We start from the raw sequence: 26373 nt of genomic DNA, 5'->3' as shown, positions 1-26373 counted from the left end.
TATCAGTGAACTAGCACTCCCTAAGCAGTTTACAATGTGTAAGCCAATTGCCAATCTCCAAAGAAGGAGACTCCACCACACTGTTAGAGGCACACTTTTATTACTGTCTCTCTCAAGAAGAGAAGTGTTGTGATAGCATGTGGAAAGGCACAGAGAAAGCTGCTACTGTCCTGCTCCAGTTTGCTTTCTTTTCTCATGTGAGAAGGCTCTTAGTAATTGTAGTTGTATTCTGTTTGCCCGAAAGTAGAAAGAGGATGTGGCACTATTGCTTCAAGTACAAAATACTTTAGGTACTAATTATCTCGTCTAGAGGAGGGGCAGCACCATTTGCTGCTGTATCTCAAGTGAATGTCTTCGGTGGAACCTACTGTCCATGTTCTCTACCCCATCTCATCCCTTTTGGGATTGAAGGGAACAAATGTAAATTAACAAAAAGCAAAGATTTAAATTTAGAACCCAGGATCTATTTTGTTAGGCCAGGAAAAGTGAAATGAATTGGCAGGATGTGGAAAGAAAGGTGGCAAATTAATGAATGAAATGAAAAGGTTTGGCATAGCAGAAGCTAGTTGCTAGTACCAACTAGAGCAAACCAATGGAATCAATAGGACTTACACACGCATTGACTTACCTTGCAGTAATTGATTCAATGGGGACTAGAAATTGGATTAATGCCAGACGTGATTTTTCAAGAAAGATTAAACAGCCAAAGGCACATTGAGGGGAAGTCATTGTTGGTCACTGATACATCAAGGCTTTTGGATTTCATAGAAGCATAGAGTTGGAAGAGACCACAAGGGCCATCCAGTTATTCAGCTCTTCAATTGAATTTGGCTCCTGCAGTGAAGAGGTAAACTGGGATGTTTCCAGTGAAATTTTTATCAGTGGTACAGTATTTATCAAATACAGCATGTTTGGGAACTGAATATTACAAAGAAATAATGTTTTGCTGTTGTAGCAACCGCTGCTGCTGCTGGCAGATTATGCCTTGAAAAAAGAGGATAACTAATAGGAGAATGCTACCATCTCAAAATCAAGACATGCAAGACATTTGTTTCTTTGAAGTTACTTGTGGCAAGCAAAAATTTTTAGGAGCAGTCATATGAACCAACATAATTATATTGTCCAGTTTTCTGTGAATATCTTGTACCTACAAATCTTTTTGCTGCAGTTGACAAAACATCGCAACATCCCTGTTGCTCCAAGTGAGTGATGTCTTTTGTACACTTCTAGCTTTTCTCCCTTCTTGTTGCCAGGCTCCTTGCCATACCTACAAAGTTAGAAATCAGAAGGCGCACCAGTCATAGATGGAAACAAGTGCAGGATTATACAGTTTTTTTTAATGATGTGCTCTAAAACCACTGAGATACTCCAGAATCTAAAGTAAATTTGTTCAGTTGATATATGCATAGGTTGTATTTTAATTTCATTTTTAAATTATCTTAAATTAGACTAGAATTAGAATTAGAAAGGTAGAGGAGTTTTGTGGATGAGCAAAAAGAAAAATGCCAGCCCTACTCACAGAAAATCTACTAACTACAGTGGCCAGGAAAACTAGTATAATTCAGGGTAAGAATTCAGCAATCCTTCCCTGTTAACTATCTCCAGCAACTGCTATTCAAATACTGGGTAAACTTATCATCCATGACAATGTTGACTAATCTTTTCTAAACACTTATTCTAATACATGACCACATCTCGTTGCCAACAATCCCACCAGTAAATTTTGGACTGGGTGAAGAACTGTGCATATGTTCTGATCCACTGCCAATTAATTTCAAGGTAGGTAATGAAGTTTTATATATTATGAAGAAAAATCTACCTATGTCTCTACATAATTTAAAAGTCAATATGTATCCACATTTTATGTTTGGTGATGCCAACAGCAAGATTCATTGTGAATTGTGAAACAATAAACTCAAATTATTGTTGGTTAAATCACAAACTTGATACCTAATGTGTAATATGTATACTTGTCCTTCAGAATGAGGCTGACATTCACAAGCAACATATTGACCTAAATGTCACACGTTTTAGGGACTAAAAGTCTTGTAATGATTTCATCCTTATCTTCTGTAATCATATCATCTTCATGGTTCTAGTAGTGGTCAGTGCTTGCAACATCCAAGAAATAACTCACAAGCAAAAAGATAGTAGATGAAAGATAAAACAAATCTTCCCTCCTCCAATTCCATTTTTCTGATGAAAATCATTTGCCATTGGCACTAGGCAACATGTACGGTTTTGAGGACACCAAACTAGGGACTTTGTGTTTACTATGATTCAAAGACAGATGGGATATTTCTTTATGCTTATTTACTGGTGAGAGAGTAGTGTAGTGGTTTGAGCATTGGACTATGACTCTGGAAATCAGGGTTCAAATCCAGACTCAACCATGGAAACTGTGGCAAACCATGAAACGGTGACCATGAGGAAATCACACACCCTCAGCCTGAGAGATCCTATGAAGAATATTCTGTGATGAGTTCACCTCAGGATCTCCATAAGTTGGAAACAACTTGAAGGCACATCAAAAAAAACTTAATAATCAGGGATGGTTTCATAATGTCATGTTCTTTAGTTAAAAAGGCCAGAAATAATATATGCCAAAAAGGGGGCTACATAAATTAGGCCTACATCAGGGAAGGGTCTACATGGCATAGTCTTACACTTGCATAAGACTACTGAGGAACTTTCTGAAGATAAAATGTACATAATATTTAACATTTTTAATATTAAAGGCTTTGAGATCCCGTATAGTAAAGGATGCCTGATGTTTTGTGTGATTCTTCATTTGAGTGTAACAACTCCAAAATTATAGGGAAAACATCCTTTGGTGTCATATAGACTTGTGCTATAAGGACTATTCCAATGTTAAGGGTGTTAAATAACACAGGCCTACAAAACTGAGGGTCTTAAAAACTAGTTTTTAATGTATGCTGGATTTATAGGAATTTAGCATTCTACAAAGAAAAATGACCTCAGATTTGTTTCACCACAGTTCTTTTTGCAACTTGCTTTGATATTTTTATGTCATAATATGTGACTGAATGAAATGATCCTGCTAAGAACAATCCTGCACAGAGTAAGAAAGGGTTTAAAGTGCCCCTGAATAGCTAGCCCACGGCCAGGATTAGATGTGTTTGAGAGGTGGTGATGTGGGACACTGAAAAGAAGGGGGTAACAAGAGGATTTGAGTGACTCAAGGTTCGTTGTTGGTACAATCTGCACTGAGCTGTGATGGATTGATGGGCAGATGTATGGGTGGACGGAAAGAAGGAAGGATAAACAGCTCAGTCCTATGCATATCCATTTGGAAGTAAGTCCTTCGGTGGATCTTAATGACATGTATGTGTGCATCTATTATTGGAAATAATTTCCCATGTTTTTTCCAAGGGTGAGAGTGAGCTGGTTCTCTAGAATCCCAACAAAAAAGAAAGTATCGGGAAAGGAAAGTGGATAACTTGAGACCAATGATTTTACCAAAAGCCTAAGACCAGGATATCATGTAGCCCTACAAATGTTGTTGAACTGCAACTCCTATAATTCCTCACCATTGACTAAGAAGGTTGCAGCCATGGTAGTTGAAGTGGAATCATAGTGCCATCACTGTGTAGTGTAAAAGGGACCTTATGGGATAACCCGGAGGAATGGATGGAATGACTAGGAGGAAAGCTAATCAGAGTTTTGAGGTAATTTGGAGCTATGCCAGTAATACGCTGTAAACATATAATTTATGCCGTTTTTATTTCTATCCTGCCCAATCAGCAAGGAATCCGGGCAGCTAACAACAGTGAAGATACAATAAAAATACAATAAAAACAAACTTCAGAGGTGTGCCTGGTGGTAATTCAAACTAGGCTCTTCTCAAATGGAATGGCAGCTTGCCTCATGGCTTCCGTTATCTATATCCCATTGTCTACCACAATTAATGGATGAATTTGGGGCTTATTCACCCCAAATTATTTATCTGCCATTAAAAATCTTCCAATGACAGCACAGGATGCCATACCACACAGAATTTGGTCAGAGTGCAAGGGCAAGAGAACAGCCCTTTGAGCTGCATCCGAAAAGAGACCTACATATACATAACTGCACTGCTATACGCATATGTCACTAACAGAATGCCAGGCATAATATGTATTGAGGCCAAAGCCTCTAGCAGCTTCATCTTCACAGACTTGTAAAACCTGAGTTTCCTTATGTCATTATGCTAAACCAGGAGTGGAAATCATGTGGCCCAAGAGCTTTTGTTGCACTAGCACCTACTGCATTCCTCACAATGGACTATGCTGGCTATGGTCACTGGGAGGTGCAGTCCAACATCATCTAGAGGAGTATATGATTCCAACCTCTGTGCTACATTGAAAGGCTTTCTTTCATCAATCTGTCTTCCTCTGTTCTTACTGTAGATGGATCTCCAACAAGCCAAACACTGGGGGAACCAAACCACTGTGAATGAATTTATTTTGCTCGGATATCATAACCACCCCATCCTACTGTTCACAGCCTTCCTGGCCATCTACCTGACCATTCTACTAGGAAATGGACTGATTGTAGTAGTGACCACCATGGATCCTGCCTTGCATACTCCAATGTACTTCTTTCTCCGCAGCCTTTCTGGACTGGAGATGTGTTACACCTCTGTCACCCTTCCCAAGATGATGGCCAGTCTTGCCACTGGGGACCTTTCCATTTCCCTGCCAGCCTGTGCCTCCCAGATGTTCTTCCTGCTTTTTCTGGGTGGGACTGAGTGCTTCCTACTGGCAGCCATGGCCTATGACCGCTATCTCGCCATCTGCCTGCCTCTACACTACATGACCATCATGCACCATAGAATGCAGGTGGGGCTGGTGGTTGGCTCATTTATCATCAGTCTCCCAATGCAATTGGTGCAAATTGGGCTCATCTTCTCCCTGCCATTCTGTGGGCCCAACGAGATGGACCACTTCTTCTGTGACATCCCACCCATTCTTAGCCTAGCATGTGCTGATCTCTACGCTAATGAGTTGACTATATATATAGAAGACACAACATTTGTACTAGCTCCATTTGTAGTCATCTTGGCTTCCTATGTGTACATCACCAGGGCTATACTGCGCATGCCATCAGCTACAGGACGACAGAAGGCCTTTTCCACTTGCTCATCTCATGTGACTGTGGTGAGTCTCTTCTACGGATCTGCAATGTTTGCATACATCCTTCCCAAGACCCCCGACTCCATGAAAATTGACAAGTTATTGTCTCTCTTCTACACCATCATCATTCCTCTTTGCAACCCTCTCATCTACACTCTGAGGAATAAGGAAGTGAAAGATGCTCTGAAAAGGCTCTTGAACAATAAATGAACACCTGAAAGGGGCATGGAGACAAATTAAGAAGATAAACCAATTATCTCTTATTCTTTCAGGCTATGCAATTTCCCCTCCTCATACATCCTTGACTCTTGTGTTGAGAAAATCCAGCAAAATCTTGATAATGATGGCAAAAATGACATATTGCTTACCATTTTGGAATAGCTCATATGCTATGATCCAGGATGGAGGCGCCCATTCTTCTGATCATGCAGTGATGTCACTAGGGGGTGCAGACCACCCCAGGTGACAACCTAAGAGGGGGATTACACCGCTGCTCCTCAAAAACCTATCTTTTGCAGAAATGGGCTGTGGCATTCATGTGCTTCCCTTGAAAATGCTTGAAGAGATGATGGGGGAGGAGGAGAAGCCCCAGAATTTTAAAAAATTAAAATTTCAAATTTTGAATTTTACAAAAATTAAAATTTTGAATTTTTTAAAAATATTGTTTTTACATTTTCTTTAAAACATCACATTTTAACCAAATCTTCACTACGTATATATTAGGTTCTGTGCATAATAATGAAATTTGACGGTATAATTTTAATTTTGAACTCAGTTTGCATTAATTGAAGTAGGCCAAGGAGAAAGAGGGAAAGTGGGAGGAGGCAGAGAGAAATGAGGAAATTTTCTGGCACTTTATGGGGGGTGAAACTCTGCAGATCCCTCATACCAGATAGTTTAAGAAGCTCTACTCTAAATCATTCTCAAAATGTGTAAAAATCATTCTGAGCACTAGGAGACGCTGTAAAGCAGCTAAACTAATGAGAACCTGCAATGGATGAATTAATTGGATCCGCTGATTAGTCTTAATGCTCCCAGGGGAAGGGAAGACATGGCAGATAAAAGTAAATAATAGTACACTGTTCTTATTTCAGTTCTGCTCCATCAGAGAGCAGCAGAGAGCAATTCTGCTCTATCAGAGAGCAGAGCAGCTCATGAGCTGTGAAGTCAATGACATCTGGGCTAGGTAATTTTATGGTCTTCAAGGGTTTTATTGTATTGTATTGTATTGTATTGTATTGTATTGGAAAATTTAAATCAGTCCTAGCCTGCATAACTAATTATAAGGAATTATTCCCAATCCCTGGATCACATCTAGGCTACATCCTTTGCATGCTGGCAATACCAACCAGTAGTGTAGTGATTTGAGTGTTTGACTAGACCGACAGGAGACTAAGGGTCAAATACCTTGTCAGCCATCGAAAGTCACCGGGTGGCACTGGTGGTAAGTCACCCTCCCTGAGCCTTAGAGGAAGGCAACAACAAATCTATTCTGAATAAATCTTGCCATCAATCAGAGCCAGTCAGAGCTGATTTGAAGGTGTATAACTAGCAACCCACTGGGTCACTCTGGGCAAGTCACCTCCTCTGAAGAAACTTGTCAAGAAAACCCTGTGATGGGGTCATTTAGGGTCACCATAAGTTGAAAATGACTTAAAGTTGGAAACAACAAAAATATTAATACCTGGATTATACCAGCTCTTTTAAATTGGTGTGCCCCCAGATCTATTGTACTAAATTTCCCATTATTCACTGCAAGCACAGCCAATGCATCTGAAAAGCAATAGTTTGGGTCATCAGAAGTGAAGGGGGGGGGGTAAACTTGAAGGCACCTAATAACAACAAACAACATTCCCTAAACAAACAAAAATACAATTTATAAGTCAATCCAAGGGTGCACCCTCATGATCCCTTACTGTACACTCTTACATCCTGATCTCTGGAATTTTTTAGGATTGGAGGACTCTTGGCAGGCTCTCCTCCACTGCATTTTGAGTTGGTTCTGCATAAACAATTACACTCCATCCTGTTTGTCCTGCAGTGATTCTCTTTTCCCCAGTAACCTAGGATTCACCACATCATGAATAGCCATTTATTTATTTATTTATTTATTTATTTATTTATTATCTCATTTCTCTAGTGATCTTAAGGCATGCATCATGCCTCTCCTCCTTCTCTCCATGTTATCCCCACAACAGCCCTGTGAGGTAGGACAGACTAAAGGGTTCAACAGACCACCCCTTTGGAGTAGCCTGCAGCCACCCCTTTCCTCACCAGATCAGGGCTGTGACAACTACATGCCACAGTCCCAATTTGACCTTTCCATGGTGCAAAAAGCCGCAAAAAGCAGCTCCTTTTTGTGCCACAGAAAGGGTGCCTTTGCCACCACCGTGGCACTTTCCGGTGCTCCTTTTGGTGTGAGTCATTCTCGATGCAGCGCCTAAGTAGTGCCATGGCACCATCCATCATGCAGTTGGGTGCACATAATGCATCAGGGCAGCATCGGGGCATGCATCATGTCCCCACTCTGCCTCAAGACCAACATTTAGTGCTGGTTTGTTGAGGCTGTGAGAGACTGGCCTGTAGCTAGATTTCCACAATTCCCCAGCCAGCACTCTAACCACTGCACCACACTCAGCAACAATGGTTCTTATTCCTAATTTCTCTGTAATTCACAGTTTTCCTTCTGGTGTAAAGGTATTCTTGGCCCAATTGATGAACTAATAAACATCTCTCTTGCTTCTGCAACATGATCTAGCAGAAGTAACACTCCTGGACTCCAATATTTTAATTTCTAAAAAATGGAAGAGAAGTCATTTCTACTTGGGATCTATATTCTAGAGCAGTGGTTCCCAAACTCTAGTTTCCCAGGTGTTTTGGACTTCGACTCTAAGAAATCTCAACCACCTTAACCAATGGTCAGGGATTCTGAGAGCTGATGTCCAAAACATCTGGAGGAACAGAGGTTGGGAGCCACTGCTGTAAAGTCATGAAGCCCTAAAATATAAAAAGAAGCACTGGAGAATTGTGTTGGTGACAGTCTCTTTATTGTGGGGGAACATTTCATTTAAGGGCATTCTAAGCTTATTTTCAAGATACAAGCCCTTTCGTTCCCTCTTCTTCATAGCTCTAACAGTAATGAGGTGTAATGTTATGGACATCTAAGAGGAAAGTGTTGTGCTTATTAGAGAAATTATGGTTAAAGTATTATTGTATATGTATGATATACTATGGGGCTCTCCAGACCACCGCAAAGGGGCGGGCTGGAGGCACCCAGTTTTCCTCCAGAGGGACACCACAGCAGCCAAACTGCATGGCGTCCCTCTGGACCAAACAGAACCTGGAAAAACTGGGTTCTTCTTGGTGCAGACGACATCATAAGTGCACCATTGGTGCACTGTGATGCGTCCATGATGCAAGCGCACCGACCGGAGGTGTGTACGCTGTGCCACACTTGTGTCATGTACGCGCACCCTGTATGGACAGCAGCCTGGCATGATGGTGGCAGCACGTTCTATGGTTCTGAAGCATGTGGTTACTGCGTGCTCCAAAACCCTAGAATCAGTGCAGTGCAGTCTGTCTCGGGCCTATATGTAACAAGGCATGGTAAGGATCTGTTGGGGCAGATGAGAGTATGGAATGCTGGGAGTCACTTCTGATTGCTGTACAGTGGTCCCTTGCCTTATGCTGGGATCCGTTCTGAACTCCACCACGTAAGGCAAGTTCCACCTATGCTCGAGTCCCATTGAGCATAATGGGGCTCGTGCACGTGGTGGCATGGCAGCGCACGCATGCCATTCATTAAATGCTGGAAGCCACGTAAAAGGCGCCCACATATGATGCAGGCACACTGTATATCTAATAGAATTTTTAAAAGTGGGTGTATATAGAAGTTAATCAGAGATTTTCCTGCATAGCAGGGGTCTGGACTGTATGACCCTTGTGGTCTCTTCCAGCTCTATGATTCTATGATATGGGACTATCAAAGTTAGAGATCAAAGTCTGAGTTAGAATCATAGAATAGAGTCAATCAAGATTTGGATGTGTAAAATAAGGAACCTTTAACTGTATATATAGTTGGCCACATCTGTATCCACAGATTCTGCATCCATAGATTCGACCAGCCATGGCTTGAAAATATTCCAAATAAAAATACCAAAAAGCAAATTTTGTATTTTATATAAGGGACACCATTTCAATAGACCATAGTATATAATGAACCTTGAGCATCCATGAAGTTTAGTATCCACGGGAGGTCTTGGAACCAAAATACAGTGGATACCAAGAGCTGACTGTATGTCATACTTCTATTTAATAAATTAAAGTTTGTATTATACCTTTGTGCCTCTGAGAACACCACCAAGGCATCAGTGGTGTGGATGAGTTCAGACATATGTTGTCTGTGGTAGCAGCAGTGATTGGAGGGCAGTGGTATCCAGTAGTGGGATTGTATCACAAGGAACCATGAGGCCATCTAGGAGGTCCCCATATTTGGTACCACAGTAGAGGGACTGGTGGAATCCATCATAATTGGTGGCAGTGGTGGGAAAGATAGACAACCTTGATGCAGGGCAAACTTTAAAAAATGTATAACCTACATTCCAGTTCAGATATAATTTCAAGAGCAGCTGTGATTATTATGATAAACTAATGACAAGTATGAAAGGTGTCCCTAGATACAAGAATAAATCTCATTATACTGAATGGGGAAATGCATAAGGGTATGGTCATGGTTATAGGCATCATTGGATTTTACTGGTAGTAAAATCAGTGCAATGTTGAGCATCCATTTTAAGGGCACTTCCAACAGGTTTAAGGCAGCAGTACTAAAGGGCCCAAGTGTGGAAAATACCCAGGAGAAGGGGCAGAACTAAGAACGTGGCAGATTTGGCAGTTGAAACATGGACACCACTGCTGGTAGCTGTGTTCTTTTCAATAGTGCGCTGAATCCAGTCCATGTAGGAGGTGACTCGAGTGTAGACTCCAGGTCGGTTGGGCTCTGAACAGCTCAACCCAAAGCTCACCAATCCAGCCAGGTACCAAGTGTTGTTCTGCTTGCAAGCCAGGGGCCCCCCAGAGTCACCCTAAAAAAGAAGGAAACAGCCATAAGTCTTCTGAAAATGGAATGGGTAAAAGGCATTAAATGTTTACATCAAGTGAGGGTGCCCATGTAGCTTTCGTTCTCTACCTCTCAGCTTCTTCTAGTCAAGAGCTGCAAATTCTGAGGGCCTTCCATGGTCAAAAGGAGCAAATGGTGGTAAGAGCAGCAGCAATGATGATAATAATAATAGTGGTGTTGTGTTCTTTAAAATGGTGACACTCAATATTTATGTATGATGGGGTTGGGCAACTTGTTGCCCTCTGGATATTATCGAACTGTAATTCTCACCACCCCCAAGAAAGCATGGCCAAGAGTGATAAAACATTGGAGTTTCATTCTAGCAATGTATGGAGGGCCATATATTCCCCACCCCTATATATGACTTTAGAGCAGCTTTGCCATGCTGTAGGTTCTGCTCAACTGCCATCATGGGTCATTCAAAGGAATCTGACATTGGACACCAACCACAACCATACACTTCCATCCATTTACACATACACTTTGTCTATCTTTCTCATGTTCTCCTTCTATCATCACCTGAAATGAGAGATGCAGGGAAAAACATGAAATTTCCCACCTATACAATAAACCTACAGCGTTTTATAAATATCCACATTCTGATGTTACTTGGCCACATGTGTCCTGATGCTGGAGGCTATGACATATGCACCTGCATACTTACATACATAATATCCTTTACTGTTGATTTGCTGCTCTGATCCATAATTCTTACCTGGCAGGAATCCTTTTTTCCTTCTGGATACCCAGCACAGATCATATCATCATAGATCAGCCTGTAGCCTTTTGGCACGGTCTCAGTTTCACTGTCAGCATTGGAGTCATTATGGTACATTTTGTCACACTCATCTACATCGAGGATTGGCACCTCCAACTCTTGCAGGGTCCGAGTAAGGAAGGGGGCTGGTACAAGAAAAGGAAGTAAGTGAAACTGAATGTGAGCTCATTGCACTTGATGCAGATTGATTATCGATCGTTTAATCTATAACCATCTCAAAATGATCAGTGCCACTGAAGTCAACAAAATATGCAATGCATAGTACAAATGTTCCTCTTTGGCATGTTAGGGGCTAAAAATCATTTCCCCAAGAAAAACAAAGACTCTTATAGAACTTTTAAAACTAATGAGAGCCTTTGTGGCTGAAGAGAGTGGTATAGATACTGTAAATAAATAATAAATAAAACCTAGACGAGATTCACTGACCCACCGACATAGAAGCTATCATCTGTCACTGAGTTGTAGCTAACTACTAAGTAATTTTTTCAACTTCCCACAAATACACACCTGAACTAACAAGACTGCAAGGTGATACTTACCATCTGGATAGAGGTTTCCCCAGCCAGTGACCCAACATTGCATCCCAACAGGGAAGGGCTCCGGATCTCTTTTAGTTGGCAGGCAGATGGGCAGAATAGTTCGGGAGAAAGTGACCGGTTCCTTCAGTCGTACCAATGCAATATCCCCACTGAGTCCATCTCCAGCATAATATGGATGCACTATGATCTGGCCAATGGCAGCGGAGACCATGCTGTCTGCAGGTTTGGGGAGCTCATATTCTCCCAGGTTTATCCGGTACATAAATGGAGCCAGTGGTCTATGGAAGTCAAGGAAATGTCAATATCTTCTACAATAGGGAATGTCTGAATTTAAATCCTTACTCTTGGAAGCCTTCTGAAAGGCACTCTTGCTCAAGCTCATCTGTCTCACAGAGTTGTTGTAAAACTAGGATCAAGAAGAGTCAAACTGTTTATAAACTGAGGGACAATTATACTCTGGTCCCAGCCATCTTGATTTGTGTTGCATTGATTTCAATGAGATTTATAAGCATATTTAGAAATGACAGATCGTGACAACTCAATCATCAATGTTCCATTCATTGCTTGCAATAATAGGCTGCAATCCTATATCCCCTGGTCTGGGAATTAGTTTCACTGAACATGGTGGGACTTTTTTTTATTTAACGTGTATAGGATCACACTGTAACACTGTCTCACATACATTCTGCCAATAAAACATACAATAGTCCTTTAAGGTAGGCAAGCAGATTGTCCAAGGCTCAGGGAGTAGGTTTCATGTCCACAATGTTCTCAGTTGCATTGCTATTTGAACTGGAGGCTTCCTGGCTCAAAGTGTATTTGCCAGGAGCAAAATTAAGCTAAAACAATATAAACATCAAATAAGCAGGACAAATTACCTGATTGCTAGCATATCATAAGTAACTGCATTTCATGTGATGTTTCATGACAATACTAATTTGCATTTATATCAACCTGTGGGGTTTTAATTGACTCTGCAATTGGGATAAACAAATATCTTCATAATTAATGCTGACTCCAATTATTGTTCAATTGGACACCAACATTTCAAGTGCACAAACTATTGCAACCTATAAATATATATAATGACAGCTTACAAATGTATGCCATTTTGGATATAAATACTTTTAGCTGTACTGGTTTTAACTTTTGTATGTCACCTTGAGTCCCAGACCTGAGGAAAAGGCAGGGCACAACAAAGGAGGAGGAGGAGGAGGAAATACTAAGAAAGAAAGAAACTGGTCCATTGCTGAATTGCCCCTTACTGCTGTCTCACTAACTCCCCTCTATGATGTATTTGGGGTCTTCACTGAATCAGGGAGATTGCCTAAGCATGCAGCAAAATCTTATCATGTTCTTTATTCTACTCACCCATCAAAGCAATGAGCTGCTGTCACCACCCATTGAGATGAGATGAGGCTTCCACCACACACATGTCGTCTATTTTCTCGGATACTGACTTGCCATGGCCATTCCCCTTCTTCAGCCTTCTGCCCCCCAACAATCCGAAGGGAGTGCACTTTAGGCTGGCCACAGACTTCAAAAGAACCAGAAAAGGTGTTAGAAAGGGAGAAGGACAGAGAGTAGCTGGTTGGCATTTTATAGGAAATCCAAGCCACACACACTTGTAGATATACTGCTTTATTATAGTTCTCTCCAGGGTTGTGGAGTGAGAGATACAAGCAATTTTGGATACAGTAGAAATGTACTGACACCAACTCCAACTTCATATTAAAAACATAGAATATTAAATTCCTGTTTGTTGCATATTTATTTTCATATGAATTTGGGGAAGTTTCCTTGTTCCAAAATGTTAATCAAATACATATATTTTGTGTTCCAAAATGTTAATCAAATAAATATATCTTATGTGCCATCAATCTAAGTAGGCTGATGATTCACATGGTAGTGATGAAATGCCTTGTGCTACCATTTTACTATAGTAAATTTGTTATTATTAATTAATATCCATCTGCCATTTATGAAGGAGTAGGAATCAGACAGTAGAAAAACACAAGAGGTGGATTGGAATAGGAGACAAATATTTGGAGTACTGATTCCGCAGCCCTGATTGTCACTGTTGTTGTCACCACCACTATTATTATTATTATTAAGTGTGGAACAGCAAAGTATCTTCTGTGTGTGTGTGTGTACATGCGCATGTGTACTTGGGAAGAGAGGAATTACAAATTATCACAAAATAAATGATCTACACAATTCATATTTTAGCCAAAATGACAAATCAAATATTTAGATCATAAAATGTTCACTTCAGAACAGATTTTTAAATTATTTGCACAGTCAAATCAAACCTAATGTCATACCTGACAGCAGCTAGAGTATAATTAGACAAATGTTGGGAACATGAAAGTTTAAACAGAGAAATGAAGGGAAGGGTGCTGTTAGATGTAATTGACCTTGATTTTGCTATTTTATATAAACGCACCATTCACTGTGCCATTGTATTTAATGGGACTTGAGCATCCATGGATTTTGGTATCCACAGGGAGCCCTGGAACCAACCCCCAGTGGATACCAAGGGTCCACTGTATATATAAGAAAGAACTGATAAAGTAATAAATGATGAGAGCCAAATATGTAGCAAGAGAGACGTGGTAGAAATTAATATTGTGATGCAGGTGAATGGATATGTTTAATAAATCATGATGTATTTCATTCTAAGAGCTGTAATCCAAAAATAACTTTTTTCCAATCTCTGCATGTCCTATCAGCCAGGAAACTCTATTTAACCATTGCCTCTCCGCATCAGGTAGAAACCACTTAGGAACAAATACTGGTGTTTTCTATTGCTGCTCAACAACTGCAGAATATTTTTTTCAATTGGGGGGTTCACAACAGTTAGAGCCTGAATATCTTCCGGGGAGCATAATTTTTGGTTGGCTTGCTGGCTGGTTTGGTCTGACCAAGTCTTTCATGTTTCCTGTTTCTTTTCAAATGTGTCCAAATGCTGACACCTAACCAAAAGTCTGAAGAGCAGGGTGGGTCGGAAGTAGAGGTGATTAAATCAAAGTCAATTAAAAACAATGTGTGGCTGTTGTGGGCAAAGAGAGAGAGAGAGACAGAAAAATGTGGAAGGTATGTAGGTGGATGGGTGTGGATAAAATAACAATGGAGTGGTAGATGGGTAAATACAAGTGTGTATAAATATAAGGGTGTACACAATGACAGGTAAATAAAGGAATTATATGTGGACAAAGTTTGGTATTTATGAGCAAAAAGAGAACATGGATATACTCAATTTGCCAGACACTGGCCATACTAGCTGGTACTTCTAGAAGCTATAGTACAAAAAGCTATTTTTCCCAAGCTCTGGAAAAGAGAGATGAGGTTCAGATGCTTACATCTGTAGGAAATACCCCCTCCCCAACATTTCACAGATGAAAATTGGGACATATTAGGCTGAGCACCATCAGATTGTGGTCAAGATGGCAAAAGTTATTAATGAGGAAGAACACATAAGACAGAAAAGGCTGCAACAGTTTACTTGTGCCTGAGTCAACTGAAAAGGCCAAGATTCTGCCCTCTTCTCTTCCTCCCGCTGAATTAATTGATTACAAAATATTTCTGTACTTTAAACTCTGTTTGCAGCTATGGAAGTAAGCTGAGGATAAAGGGAGAAAGTGGGAGGAAGGGAGAAAAAGCAAAACATTTTAAAAGCAGCTGGAAAAGTGGGATGACAGAGGATTAACCAGGGCTGTCCCTACCGCATCAGGATATCTGGAGGGTGTGCTCTGAGGATATCTTCGCTAATTCTGGGAGATAGGCACACATACATGTAGACATATCCCCATGACTGGGCATGGTGCTTTAGAGGCCACATGCAAGAAAAGTATCCTCCACCAAGGAGTTTACAATCTCAAAATCAACTCAGGGAAATAACACAAGATGTAAAGGAAATTTGAGGCAAATAGGGAAAGAATCTATTTCATTTGTTTTGAATTAGTTACAGGCCAAAATTGCTTCTCTATCCCCACCCCTCTGCATGCTAGGCCTATTTCCACCATACTGTGATATTTGTGAGTGAGAGAAATGAATGTTTGAATTTAACACATAAATAAGTATATGTGTGTGTGTGTGTGTGTGTGTGTATATATATATATATATATATATATGAAGTGAGTAGAAATAAAATTAAGAGTTTAGACAGGGATGGTTTTTAAAATAGACACCACACACACATCCCCTGTAAAGAGGGGTTTTTTTGGACTTCAGGTTCCAGTTTTAATAAATGGTTAATAATGTAACAATTATACTAAGTCAAGAAGCATCAAAGACTGCACCTGGAATTCAAGGACACTTTACAAATGGGAGTCAAACCATTCTCTGATAAGAGAGCTCCATCCTCATTAAATGCTAAGAACACCATTTTTTTAACTTGGGTTACTAAAAGTTCAAGAGATTTTTTCTTCTGCATATGCTTAATAAGAGTATGAATATTAGTCAACACATCCATAAATGTATAATGACTAATTTACATGAACATGCATTGTATGTTGTATGTGAAGTAGGTGTGGAAAAATACACATGTAATGGGAGTTTCTAGTTTGTACATCATCCAATGAAAATTCAGATAAAATATTGTAACAGAAAATGTCTTATAAATATTGTGTAAAACTTGCGACAGGTGTGCCTACTTGCTTGAGACACCCCTTCTTGCAAGATTGTAATTAATAAATTGGAAATTGCTGCTTCACTTGTTTTGTCCTGATTAATTTGATTTGGTACTTCGGTACTTAGAAAAATCTATATCTCACAGTGAGTAGGTGAGGCTTCTTACCTTTTGGAGCAGGACTGTTTTCAGCACCTATAAATGGAAAAACAGAATGGGGAATCAGAATGAAAGCTTTAGAAGTAGATAGGGAACAGAAACTATGGCTTTTACACTGCTCCTGCCAAGATACAGACAGGCCTGTATAGTAAGTCCACATATAAATTTCAGAAAACTTGGTCAGCAGTGAAATGTCTGGAGCATGGCAAGTCAAGCCAGGTCGATGAAAGCCAGTGAAGCATCTCAAAAAGAAGATTTCTTATCCACCATTGCAATGGCTCTGCTTCTGAGAGATGATAACCAGCAATTCCAATCTCCCTAGCATTGCATTACAGGAATGGGAACAAAGGTAATGTGAACCTTCCACGGGGCCTAGAGAGGTACAAACTGTTTCAGCTCAGGTGAAAATATGCCACGGGCTAATCGTATGATACAAGAAAATCCTGAAATGTTGCACACTTAATGGGTTGCAAAGGGAAAAATCAAGATCCTCCCAGATTTTGAACTTTTCTCTCTCTACTCTCCCCTCCCCTTTTTCTTTCACCCATACACAGACATACACACGTACATTTCCAGAATTAGGATTGATGCCTGCATGTAGCCAGGCCCTTGTATATTTACTGTTTACATTTACATAGACAGAAAATAAACAAGTGAAATCTTCCCTGTGATGGGTCCCTCTGTAGCAGGAGGGAAGTGAGATCTGTTGAACTTTTGTTAGCATCCCTGCAGCAGAAGAAAAGCAGCACCTGTTGGACTATTTCCCAGGGCTCCCAGATCTCAAGGTCTGGAGGCTCTTCTCCAGTCCCGAGGATAAGAGAGAGAAATCTCAGGGCAAGAGCGCGGTCATGAAAAGTGTGCATGTGTTTTAAGTATGTATTTATTAGTTTTAACATAATCTAATTCACAACCAAAACCATAAACATACAGAAAGAAAAACATAAAAAGAAAAAGAAGACAAAGAGAGAGACAAATGATGAAAGATTTTGTTGTTGTGTGCCTTCAAGTCATTTCCAACTAATGAAGACCCTAAGGCAAACCTATAATGGGATTTTCTTGGCATGTTTCTTCAGAGGGAGTTTGCCATTGCCATCCTCTGAAGCTGAGAGAGTGTGACTTGCCTAAGGTTACCGAGTGGGCTTACAAACATGTGCATATATAGGGCACCCATGTCATATGCAGGCATGCTTTACGCGGCTTTCAGCATACGCTGAAAGCCACACGGTGAGAAGAAGCGCCACGACCCATAGGGACTAACGGGGCGCACGCCCATGGCGCATGCATGCCACCGCACTGCTGCACAACTGCGTGCACAAGCCCCATTCATTTAAATTCAGAATGGATCCCCCGCATAAAGCAAGGGCGCACTGTACAACTAAACTAAAACTAACCTATAATACTAAAACACTTAACACTTACTAAAACACTAAACAATAAATAACTTAGGCCCTCAACAGACTGGTCGCCCATCCCCATTATGCCAGCATCACTCCACCTGACCAACGGCACAGTTGATAGCATCTTTGGCGCAGCATGTAGACATGCTGCACCAAAGAGCTGTGGAAAAGCCACAGTGGCACTGGAAAGGGTGCCGTTTCCACAACACAAAAAGAAGCTGTGGCATGTGGTTGCCATGTTCCCAACCCAGGGTTTCCAGGTGCAGGGTGGCACCACCTCTTAACAGCGATCTGCCAAGCCCCTCAAGTGCATTTACACTATTGAAATAATGCAGTTTGACACCACTTTAACTACAATGACTCCATCCTACAGAATCTTGTGATTTGTAACTTTATGAAGCAGAAGCACTCTTGGGCAGAGGAGGTGAAAGACTTTATACAACTACAAATCCCAGTATCCACTGAATGGAAATACATCACTTAATTTCTACACTTATTTCTACAGTGTAGACACACTGAGAAACAAAAGGACAAGTCAAATACTTTTTTATCCTGAATTTGAACCTTAAAGAAAAGGCTTGGAATAGAGTACTGCACTTTTTAAAACTTCTTTTACATTTTTAGGTATGCTTAAAATTGTTACTATTGTTGCTGGTAATTTGATTACCTTTTAATGAGATCTCGTATGTTTTTGTTTAATCTTTACTACTGTACTGGGGAAAGGGGGAGATTACTGATGACCATGATTCTCATGACCATGGGATATTTTCATCCTTCCAACTTAGGTGCTGTTGCAAAATTCACACCATTTATACATCTACATTGTCATCTGCACAACTTTAAATGTGAATGGGATCCTGTAAAGGAAATAAGTACATAGAAGAGTGTGGCTTATGCACACACATATATTTTTGGGGTAGGTCACAGGAACCTGTTCTATAGCTGTTTGTGCTTCATCCAAAACCTCCTCTACTCCCAGGCAGATGCCAAGTTCCTGGAAAGTGTCAATGGCAACCCCTTACCTATGGAGAGAGGACAGAGGGAGAAGGAAATTCAGATGGTGCTCTGGGCTGCAGAGGGGAAGGAAAATTAGGGCACCTATCATTTGTGAGGACACCACCCTCCAAGTCCAGAGCACTTACATCTTCATTCTATGACCTGCTTCCTTCATCTGTCCCCTTCCCATAAGTAAGCAACAACAGCTTCTCCACCAAGGGACAAGAGAAGACTTGGAACTAGCCAGATGGAGCTAGTTGCGGAATCTTGGCTAGTATCCTGTCTAGTATCTTCAAATTTCATCCCCTTCTCATGTATCAGTATTTAATGTAACAAAGAAGGAATAGCCAGGAGGAGAAATATTTAAATATTTCCCAACATATCTTTGGCTTGTGGGAGTTTTTTTCCCAACTGATGTAATACAGTAGGACAAAAAAAAAATATCTGAGGTTTTTTTTCCAGTAAGTTGTAATGCACAAATGGGAAGTGACATGCTCTGGTTGTTCAACTGGTCGGCTCCATTTGGGGGAAACTGAACTTCCTTCCCAGGCAGCAGGATTTGGAAACTCCTCACACTATAAGTTTACATTATGCTCTAGCCCTCAATATATTGGGGCTCAGAAAGTACCATTCAGTTCATTCAATGCAATGCAAAAAACCCAGAGATCAGAAGATCCATAACTAAAGAGTTATTGAAGAAAGTAAAAGAAGTCAGCTAGCATGGTATAGTGGTTTGGGTATTGGACTAGTACTATGAGAGACCATAATCTGAATTCCTTCTCTGGGCAAGTCACATGTTCTGTGATATTATAGTGATATAATAATGCACATATTTTTCTACAGCATTGGCAACACATTGTGGGCCTAAAGCAGGGCTTCTTTAACAGAAATATTTTAATGGGAAAATTCATCAGCCAGGATCCTATAGTGACAAACTGCTCACTCAGTGGCTGGATACAAGGGAAGTTAGAATTTCATCACCCAGGTAAGGATGTATCCAAGACCACCTTGAACCAAAAAAAAAAAAAAAGAGTACCAGCAGTCAAAACAGTTGCAAACCACCCAAATCCTAACACATGCTATCTTTTCAGGTCTGGCTGAAGATTGTTCAGAACCAAGGCACTTTGAGAGAAAGGCATAGGTGATTTTCCAAACTAATCCTCTTATAATACCTTGGCTCCAAGGATCTCTCACAGTTAGACATTGAAGAGACAGGCACATTCAGATACTGGAATTTATCACACGGGAAGAATTTCTCTTAATTCCGAATGAAAAGAAAGTGGGGCCAGGATGCATTCACTTGAATTTGCTAGTTCAGCGAATTTACATGAATTCAAATTGCATTCGAACTGACTTCCCATTGCCTGGAAATAGCTTGCCATTGCCCAATATTGCATGTGATCACCTCTCACGCAATAACGTGAAACCCCATGATTGCGCTCAGGCTGACTTCCCATTGCCCAAAATTGCATGTGGTGATCTATCACGCAACAACATTAAACCCCATGATTGCATTCGGATTGCCATTGGATTATACTTCCAATTTCCCTTGTCTGATAACATCCACTGTCAATAATAATAATAATAATAAATATTTATTTATATCCTGCCTCTTCCGATTGAGGATCAAGGTGGGTAACAACAAAGAAAACACAATATACAACAATAAAAACAACAAGCCCCACTAAACCCCGACCCAACCCTCCCTCCCTCCCAACTATAAAATTAAACAGTGTTTAAAAAGTACATAACAATACATCAAAGTTAAAAACAAATCACAAATAAGAAAAATAAGAAAAGGGGGATTCCATTGGTTCTGGACATTATCAGGGAAGGCCTGCCGGAAGAGAAAGGTTTTTGTCGCCTTTTTGAAAGCTTCAAGTAAGAATAATTGGCAAATCTCTTCCGGCAGGTCAATCCAAGTTTTTGGAGCGATGACAGAGAAGGACCTCCAGGAAGTCACTGCCAGTCTGGTCTTTCTAGATTGTAAAAGGTTTTTCCCAGAGGATCAGAGTGTCAAAATATATCAGGTGGAGATGCACACCAGGTGGTCATTGATAACACTAGTGAAGCTTTCCAGTCTGCCAACACTGAAGAGGATTCAAACTAGGCTCCATCAGTTATTTGAGAATAACAAACCTAGGTCAAAATTTTATAGCCTATTCAACAGTCTGGTCCCAGATGACCAACCTCTATATCTCTCTTGCCAGAAAAATAAATCAAGTACAAGACCAAGTAGAATATTCTCAATAATCCTACAACTTTTCCAGACCTCATCATCCACCATTCATCTGGTGCCAATTAGCTTCCAGGCAAAGTATAAAGTGTTAGTTATTAACTTTAAAGCGATACATGGTTCAGGTCCAGGTTACCTACATAACTGCCTCCTCCCATATAATTGGTCCTGTACACTCAGGTCCTCTGGGGACCTTACTTCAACCAGCCAGAACTAGACTGGCAGCTGTCACCCAGAGAACATTTTTATTGGCCACCCCTGAACTGTGGAATGGTTTGCCGGGAGAGATTCAATAGCTGAATATGATGTCTGAATTTAGAACAATATTAAAGACCTGTCTCTTCCAGCAGGTCTGCTCAGATGATTTTAAACTATAACTTTAAAACTGGTATATTTTTTAATTTTATGTTGGATTAATTTAATTTGTCTTAGGTTTATGTGTTTTAACTTAATGCATTAAAATGGTTTTATGTGTTTTAATCTAGGCTGTGCCCCACCTTGAGCCTTGAGGAGAAGTGGGAAAGAAATTATCATCATCGTCCTCATCTACAGACCACACTTGAGATCTTCTGCTTCATATCCTACCATCTGACTCATACCCTTCTCAGAGAATTGCAGACATCCTGAATGTTTCCTTCTGAAATTAGGATTTGATGGCACAGCTAGCACAAGAGAATGATCCATTCCAAAGCCATTTTTAAGATGGTGGGGGACTCAACATTGACTAGCAGGTCATTATTAATTTTTATCTACTTTCAAGTATGTTGTTATGAAACAATGAAAACACAAAGTATGTTGCATTAAAATACCAAAAAATAACCAAATGACATGTAAAAAAAATCTGACTACCATGAAAGCAATGGCAAAATAATTTGAGTGAATAAAAAATTGAGTAAATTGAATGAATGGGCACAATAAATATGTCAAAAAAGGGGGGGGATAAATAGGACCCTATTAAGTGAACCTATCAACTGAATGAAAGGTTCTTATAATATTTACTAATACATTCACCCCTCCCGTACATTACTTTAATAGCACATGTTTTGGAGCTACATTAGGACACACATGGATGTGCCCATAATATTCTAAAAAGAAAATGCAAAATATGTGAAGCTACCAAGCTTGAGGTCTAGAGATTCTTCTAATACAAATTTGGGGCTAGGGATTAATTAAGGTGGTGGGAGCAAAAAGAAATGGTAAATTGCTCCAAAATCATCCCTCTAAACTGGGATAGTGGTTTTTAAAGTGGTAAATGAAAATCCAGTAAAGACAAGTGCCAAGTGATATGCAATAAAAAAATCCCAACTTCACACATGAACTGAAAGAATGTGAGCTGAGAACATTTAGAGGTCAGCATACAAATCTTATACATGGTACATTAATATCTAATATACAGTGCATCTACACTTAGAAATAGTGCTGAAACTCCATGCTATGGAATCCTAGGATTTGTAGTTTTATAAGGTCTTTCACCTACTCTACCAAAGAGTGCTAGTGCCCCACAAAACTGCAGATCCCAGGATTCTGTAGGATACAGTCATGCCAGTTAAAGTGGTGTCAAACTGCTATAATTTTGCAATAGGGCTACACATAATCTTCTGCCTAAATTATACATGAGAAAGTTGCTCAGCTTTAGGGGAAAAAGCACACTCTCCTTTGTTGGAGATTTCTAACCAGAGGTTGGATGGCCACCTCTCCAGAATACTTTACTTTGGATTCCTATCGTGACAGAGGTTGATCAGGTGAATTTTAGGAATCTCTTCCAACTCCTGATTCTGTGACTCAAGTCTGACCCATCAATGTCCCCAAAGTACTGAGACAAGTTAGTTCCAAACTACAAACAAAAATTACAGGGGGAAAGCATACTTTCTGGAGACTACTCACTCAAGGATGCCTGTGAGTCACAGTGTTTTGACACAGTGAGTCAAAGTAGGCCTTTTTCTTCTTCTATTTTTTCTCTAACACCCAAAGTAAAAACAGCTGCAACAAGTTTCCCTATCCCATTTTTCAACCAAGAGGCAAACCTACCTTTAGCTCAGCAAAACAACTCTTAAAGAGAGTGTATGTTTGCTAGGGCCATTGAGGGCAGGGCATTTTGCCTCCTTATATGTGATCTGGATTCTCTAGACAGGCCATCACAACAGCTATCATAGTGCTTGAGGGCAAAAAGTCAGGAGAGGACACTAGGGTTGGTGTCAAACTCATGGTGTCACCCCCCCATTGACCGCCTCCCATACCACACTATACAGAATCCTTAGTAAAATATTTTGTACTGCTCTTACTCATAAATTATAATTCCTGTATATCACTGAATATAATAGGTGTGACATAAACAACTAGCAAAGTTAAAATTATATGTTTAAATTACAATATCATATGCACAGTCTATATCTAGTTACATGTACAGTGTGCCCACGTTATACGCAGGCGCGCTATACGCGGCTTTGAGCATATGTGCTCAAGCTGCGCAGGAGCGCGCAGGGTGCAAGGGGTGGCATGTCCCATTCAAATGAATGGGGTGCGCACCTGTGGCGTGCACGTACCACCACACCGCCACACCGCTGTGCCACCGCATGCATGAGCCCCATTCACTTGAATGGGGCTTGAGCATAGGCGGAATTTGCCTTAAGTGGGGGGGGGGTCCAGAACGGATCCCTGCATAAGGCGAGGTTCCATTTTACATTGTTTCATATGGTGAAAGTTAAAATTTGGTAAGATGTGATGTTTAAAAGAAATTTTTGAAAGAATAAAAAAATTAATTAAAAAATTAAAAAACCTAGGGCTTCTCCTTTCTCTTCCCACCAAGCCTCATCCTACTCAAACCACCTCTTCCGCATTTTAAAAGGATTCAGGCAAATGCCACAGCCCATTTCTGCCAAAGGACAGATGTTTAGGGTGCAATAGTGCCCTTCCAGGGTGTCACCTGGTGCAGTCCATACCCCTGTTCCCCATAGTGATGCCACTGTATATGCTTAGAAGTCCTATCCATGAGTTCAATGTAGCTTATTTCCAAGTAAGTGTTTATAGGACAGTCTGCATGAAATCTTTGGTATTTCTGGGAGGGTGCAATCGCTATCTGAAATGTGTGTGTTTTCATGATCATTTAGTACACTTCTAATTGATAATTCCTGATGGAACTGAGCTCCATAGTAGTCTTAGTAGTCTAATTTTGCCTGATAATTTCAGGCCTAATCTAATTTTAACCCTGATCTTGGGGGGTGGCAGGCTTGAGCCCTCTCTATTCCATGATCCATGGAATGATCTTCTTACTCACAATATCTGGGACAGGAAACCAAGAATGGTTCTTACATTCTTAGCTCATTACACACTTATGCGCACACAGTATGGAAAAGTGGCCATGCTGGCTGAGTAATTCTGGGAGCTGTAGTCCCATAAGGTACCTATTCCATTTACTTTTATGTCACTCACACACACATACACACTCACATCCTTCCAGCCACTCACCTCTGAGCAACAGGAGTAGCAGCACAATCTGGGAGCAGGAAAGACTCAGCATGGTCCAGGATCATCAGCCCTGAATCATCCAGCTCTGATGCCAACCAGGGAAGGCAGGAGGAATATGTGCTGGGCTGGGATGCTGAGATCAGGCACCCTTGGACAGGATTGGTGCACAGTAAAAAAGGAGCAGCCTCTTGGCGTTGCTGAGTACCAGGGAGGATGCCAACAAGCTAAACCTGAGCTGTTGAGTATTATCCTCCACACTCCACCCCCAGCTACCTGGTGAGGCCAACTCAGCTGCCTACTCACTGGGAAGCCAAGCTATCCTTAAAGTTTTTTTATCTCCACCTCCATCACTGGGTGAGAAGAAGAGGCTAGTGGCTTTAGAGCAATATGAAAGAGGGAGGAATTGATTTGTGTGTGTGTGTGTGTAAGAGAGAGAATTAGAGAGAGAGAGAGAGAGAGAGAGAGAGAGAGAGAGAGAGAAGTGATAGGGTTGCCAGGAACAAAGGCAGACAGGGGTCTGTGTTGATTCACAACAGAAAATTTCAACTGATAGAGGAGAGAGAGAGACAGTGCAGCACTCATTGAAATTCTCCCTTCAGGAACTATAATGTCTACTAATTGTTTGTATGTAGTACAATTCAAAGTGCTGGTGAATGACCTTTTAAAGCCTTTAAATGGTTTGGGATTAGTGTATCTGAAAGACTACCTACAGAAACCTGTCTCTTTGGAGGGGAGGCTTTCTTTAAGTTTCAGTTAGATATCAGGAATTGTTCTGCACCACTTCAGCATTCTTAGTACCCTGACAAGGGTGGAGAATAGGCCCAGAACCAAAAAGTTAGTATCCCCGACCATTTGATGCAACTCCTTCTCACTTTAGCCACTCTGCCCATCTTCCTTCCCTCCCTCAGTAGTCACCAGCCATCACAGGTGTTATCATTGTAGGACCTTGGGGGACATATCCAGAGACCTCATTCAGCAAAATGAGCAGGAAAGCTCCCAAATACAACAAAGAGTATTTGCCACACTATGATGTGAATGACAGAATGCACATTATAGTCCATAGCAAGGGTGGACAGCTATGTTGGGTCCAGGAGCCATTTTTCTGTCCATGGCAGATACCCTCCAAAAATGTTACAGATAAAAACCTGAATAGGTGTGGCCAAGCATGGTTAGAGTATTGTCCAGACTGCAAAGTTAATACTGTGGAAGATAAATAAGATAGGAGAGGGTGCAGCAGTTTGCTTTTCTTCTTCTCTTCTCTTCCTCCTGCTGAGTTAACTGAGTGAGAACTACTTCAGTCTTTTGAACTCAGTTTGCAGCAACTGAAGTAAGCTAAGGTCAAAGCAGGAAATTGGGAGGAGAAGAGAGAAACTGGGACATTTTTAAAATAGCTGAAAAAGTGGGATGAGAGAGAATTATTTGGGATTGTCCCTGCTAAATCAGGACAACTAGGAAATATGAAAGGCCTGTTACTGCAGCTACTACAGTCGGCCCTCCGTATCCATGGATGCATATGAAACTTCCACGGTTTGAAATTATTCAAAAAAGTATAAATTCCAAAAGGCAACCCTCGATTTTGCCATTTTATATAAGAGACACCATTTTACTACACACACACACACACACACACACACACATATATATATATATATATATATATGGGACTTGATTTTGGTATCTGTGGGAGGTCCTGGAAGCAAAGCCCAGCAGATGCCAAGGATCCACTGTACTGCTGTGCTGTATTGTTGTGATGTTGTTTGTTTACAATTTTCTCCACAAGTGAAGTGACATGATGAAATTTTAAAAATTATTTTACCTGAATTGGGATAGAGTTGATAATTCTGTAATAAATTTGAAGAATGGTGAATATATATATTTTTTTTAAAAAAAACTTTCTAAAGGCCAGATATATTCCACTC

General features: G+C 40.6%; 2 protein-coding genes across 3 annotated transcripts; one reads left to right on the top strand and one right to left on the bottom strand.

Annotated features, from left to right (window-relative positions):
• Window positions 1-1214: 1214 nt before the first annotated feature.
• LOC121933035 (serine protease 33-like) lies at window positions 1215-24507 on the bottom strand. 2 transcript variants are annotated; one of them, XR_006104450.1, is made up of 7 exons: window positions 24455-24507; window positions 16370-16396; window positions 12943-13108; window positions 11572-11849; window positions 10970-11157; window positions 9473-10219; window positions 1215-1267 (listed from the first exon to the last, which is right to left on the bottom strand). XR_006104450.1 is itself a non-coding variant. In XM_042472246.1 (6 exons), exons 1-6 carry the CDS (start codon window positions 24504-24506, stop codon window positions 9962-9964), a joined length of 969 nt encoding a protein of 322 aa, XP_042328180.1. In that variant the 5' UTR covers window position 24507; the 3' UTR covers window positions 9215-9961. The 2 variants fall into 2 exon arrangements, 1 of the variants encoding a protein (XP_042328180.1); XM_042472246.1 differs by lacking the exon at window positions 1215-1267 and having other exon boundaries at window positions 9215-10219.
• LOC121933759 (olfactory receptor 10AG1-like) lies at window positions 4410-5345 on the top strand. Its single transcript, XM_042473750.1, has one exon. The coding sequence runs from the start codon at window positions 4410-4412 to the stop codon at window positions 5343-5345; it is 936 nt and encodes a 311-aa protein (XP_042329684.1).
• Window positions 24508-26373: the final 1866 nt, after the last annotated feature.

This window comes from Sceloporus undulatus, chromosome 6 (genome assembly GCF_019175285.1).
Source record: "Sceloporus undulatus isolate JIND9_A2432 ecotype Alabama chromosome 6, SceUnd_v1.1, whole genome shotgun sequence".
Taxonomy (NCBI): Eukaryota; Metazoa; Chordata; class Lepidosauria; order Squamata; family Phrynosomatidae; genus Sceloporus; species Sceloporus undulatus.
Note: the sequence above shows the minus strand (reverse complement) of the source record. Positions and strands in the feature narration are given on the sequence as shown.

Coding starts and splice junctions, on each gene's coding strand:
- LOC121933759 (XM_042473750.1), top strand. CDS start 4,410: ATGGATCTCCAACAAGCCAAACACTGGGGGAACCAAACCACTGTGAAT.
- LOC121933035 (XM_042472246.1), bottom strand. CDS start 24,506: ATGCTGAGTCTTTCCTGCTCCCAGATTGTGCTGCTACTCCTGTTGCTC. Junction 16,397..24,454: donor GCTACTCCTGTTGCTCAGAG/GTGAGTGGCTGG, acceptor TTCCATTTATAG/GTGCTGAAAACAGTCCTGCT. Junction 13,109..16,369: donor AAACAGTCCTGCTCCAAAAG/GTAAGAAGCCTC, acceptor GTTCTTTTGAAG/TCTGTGGCCAGCCTAAAGTG.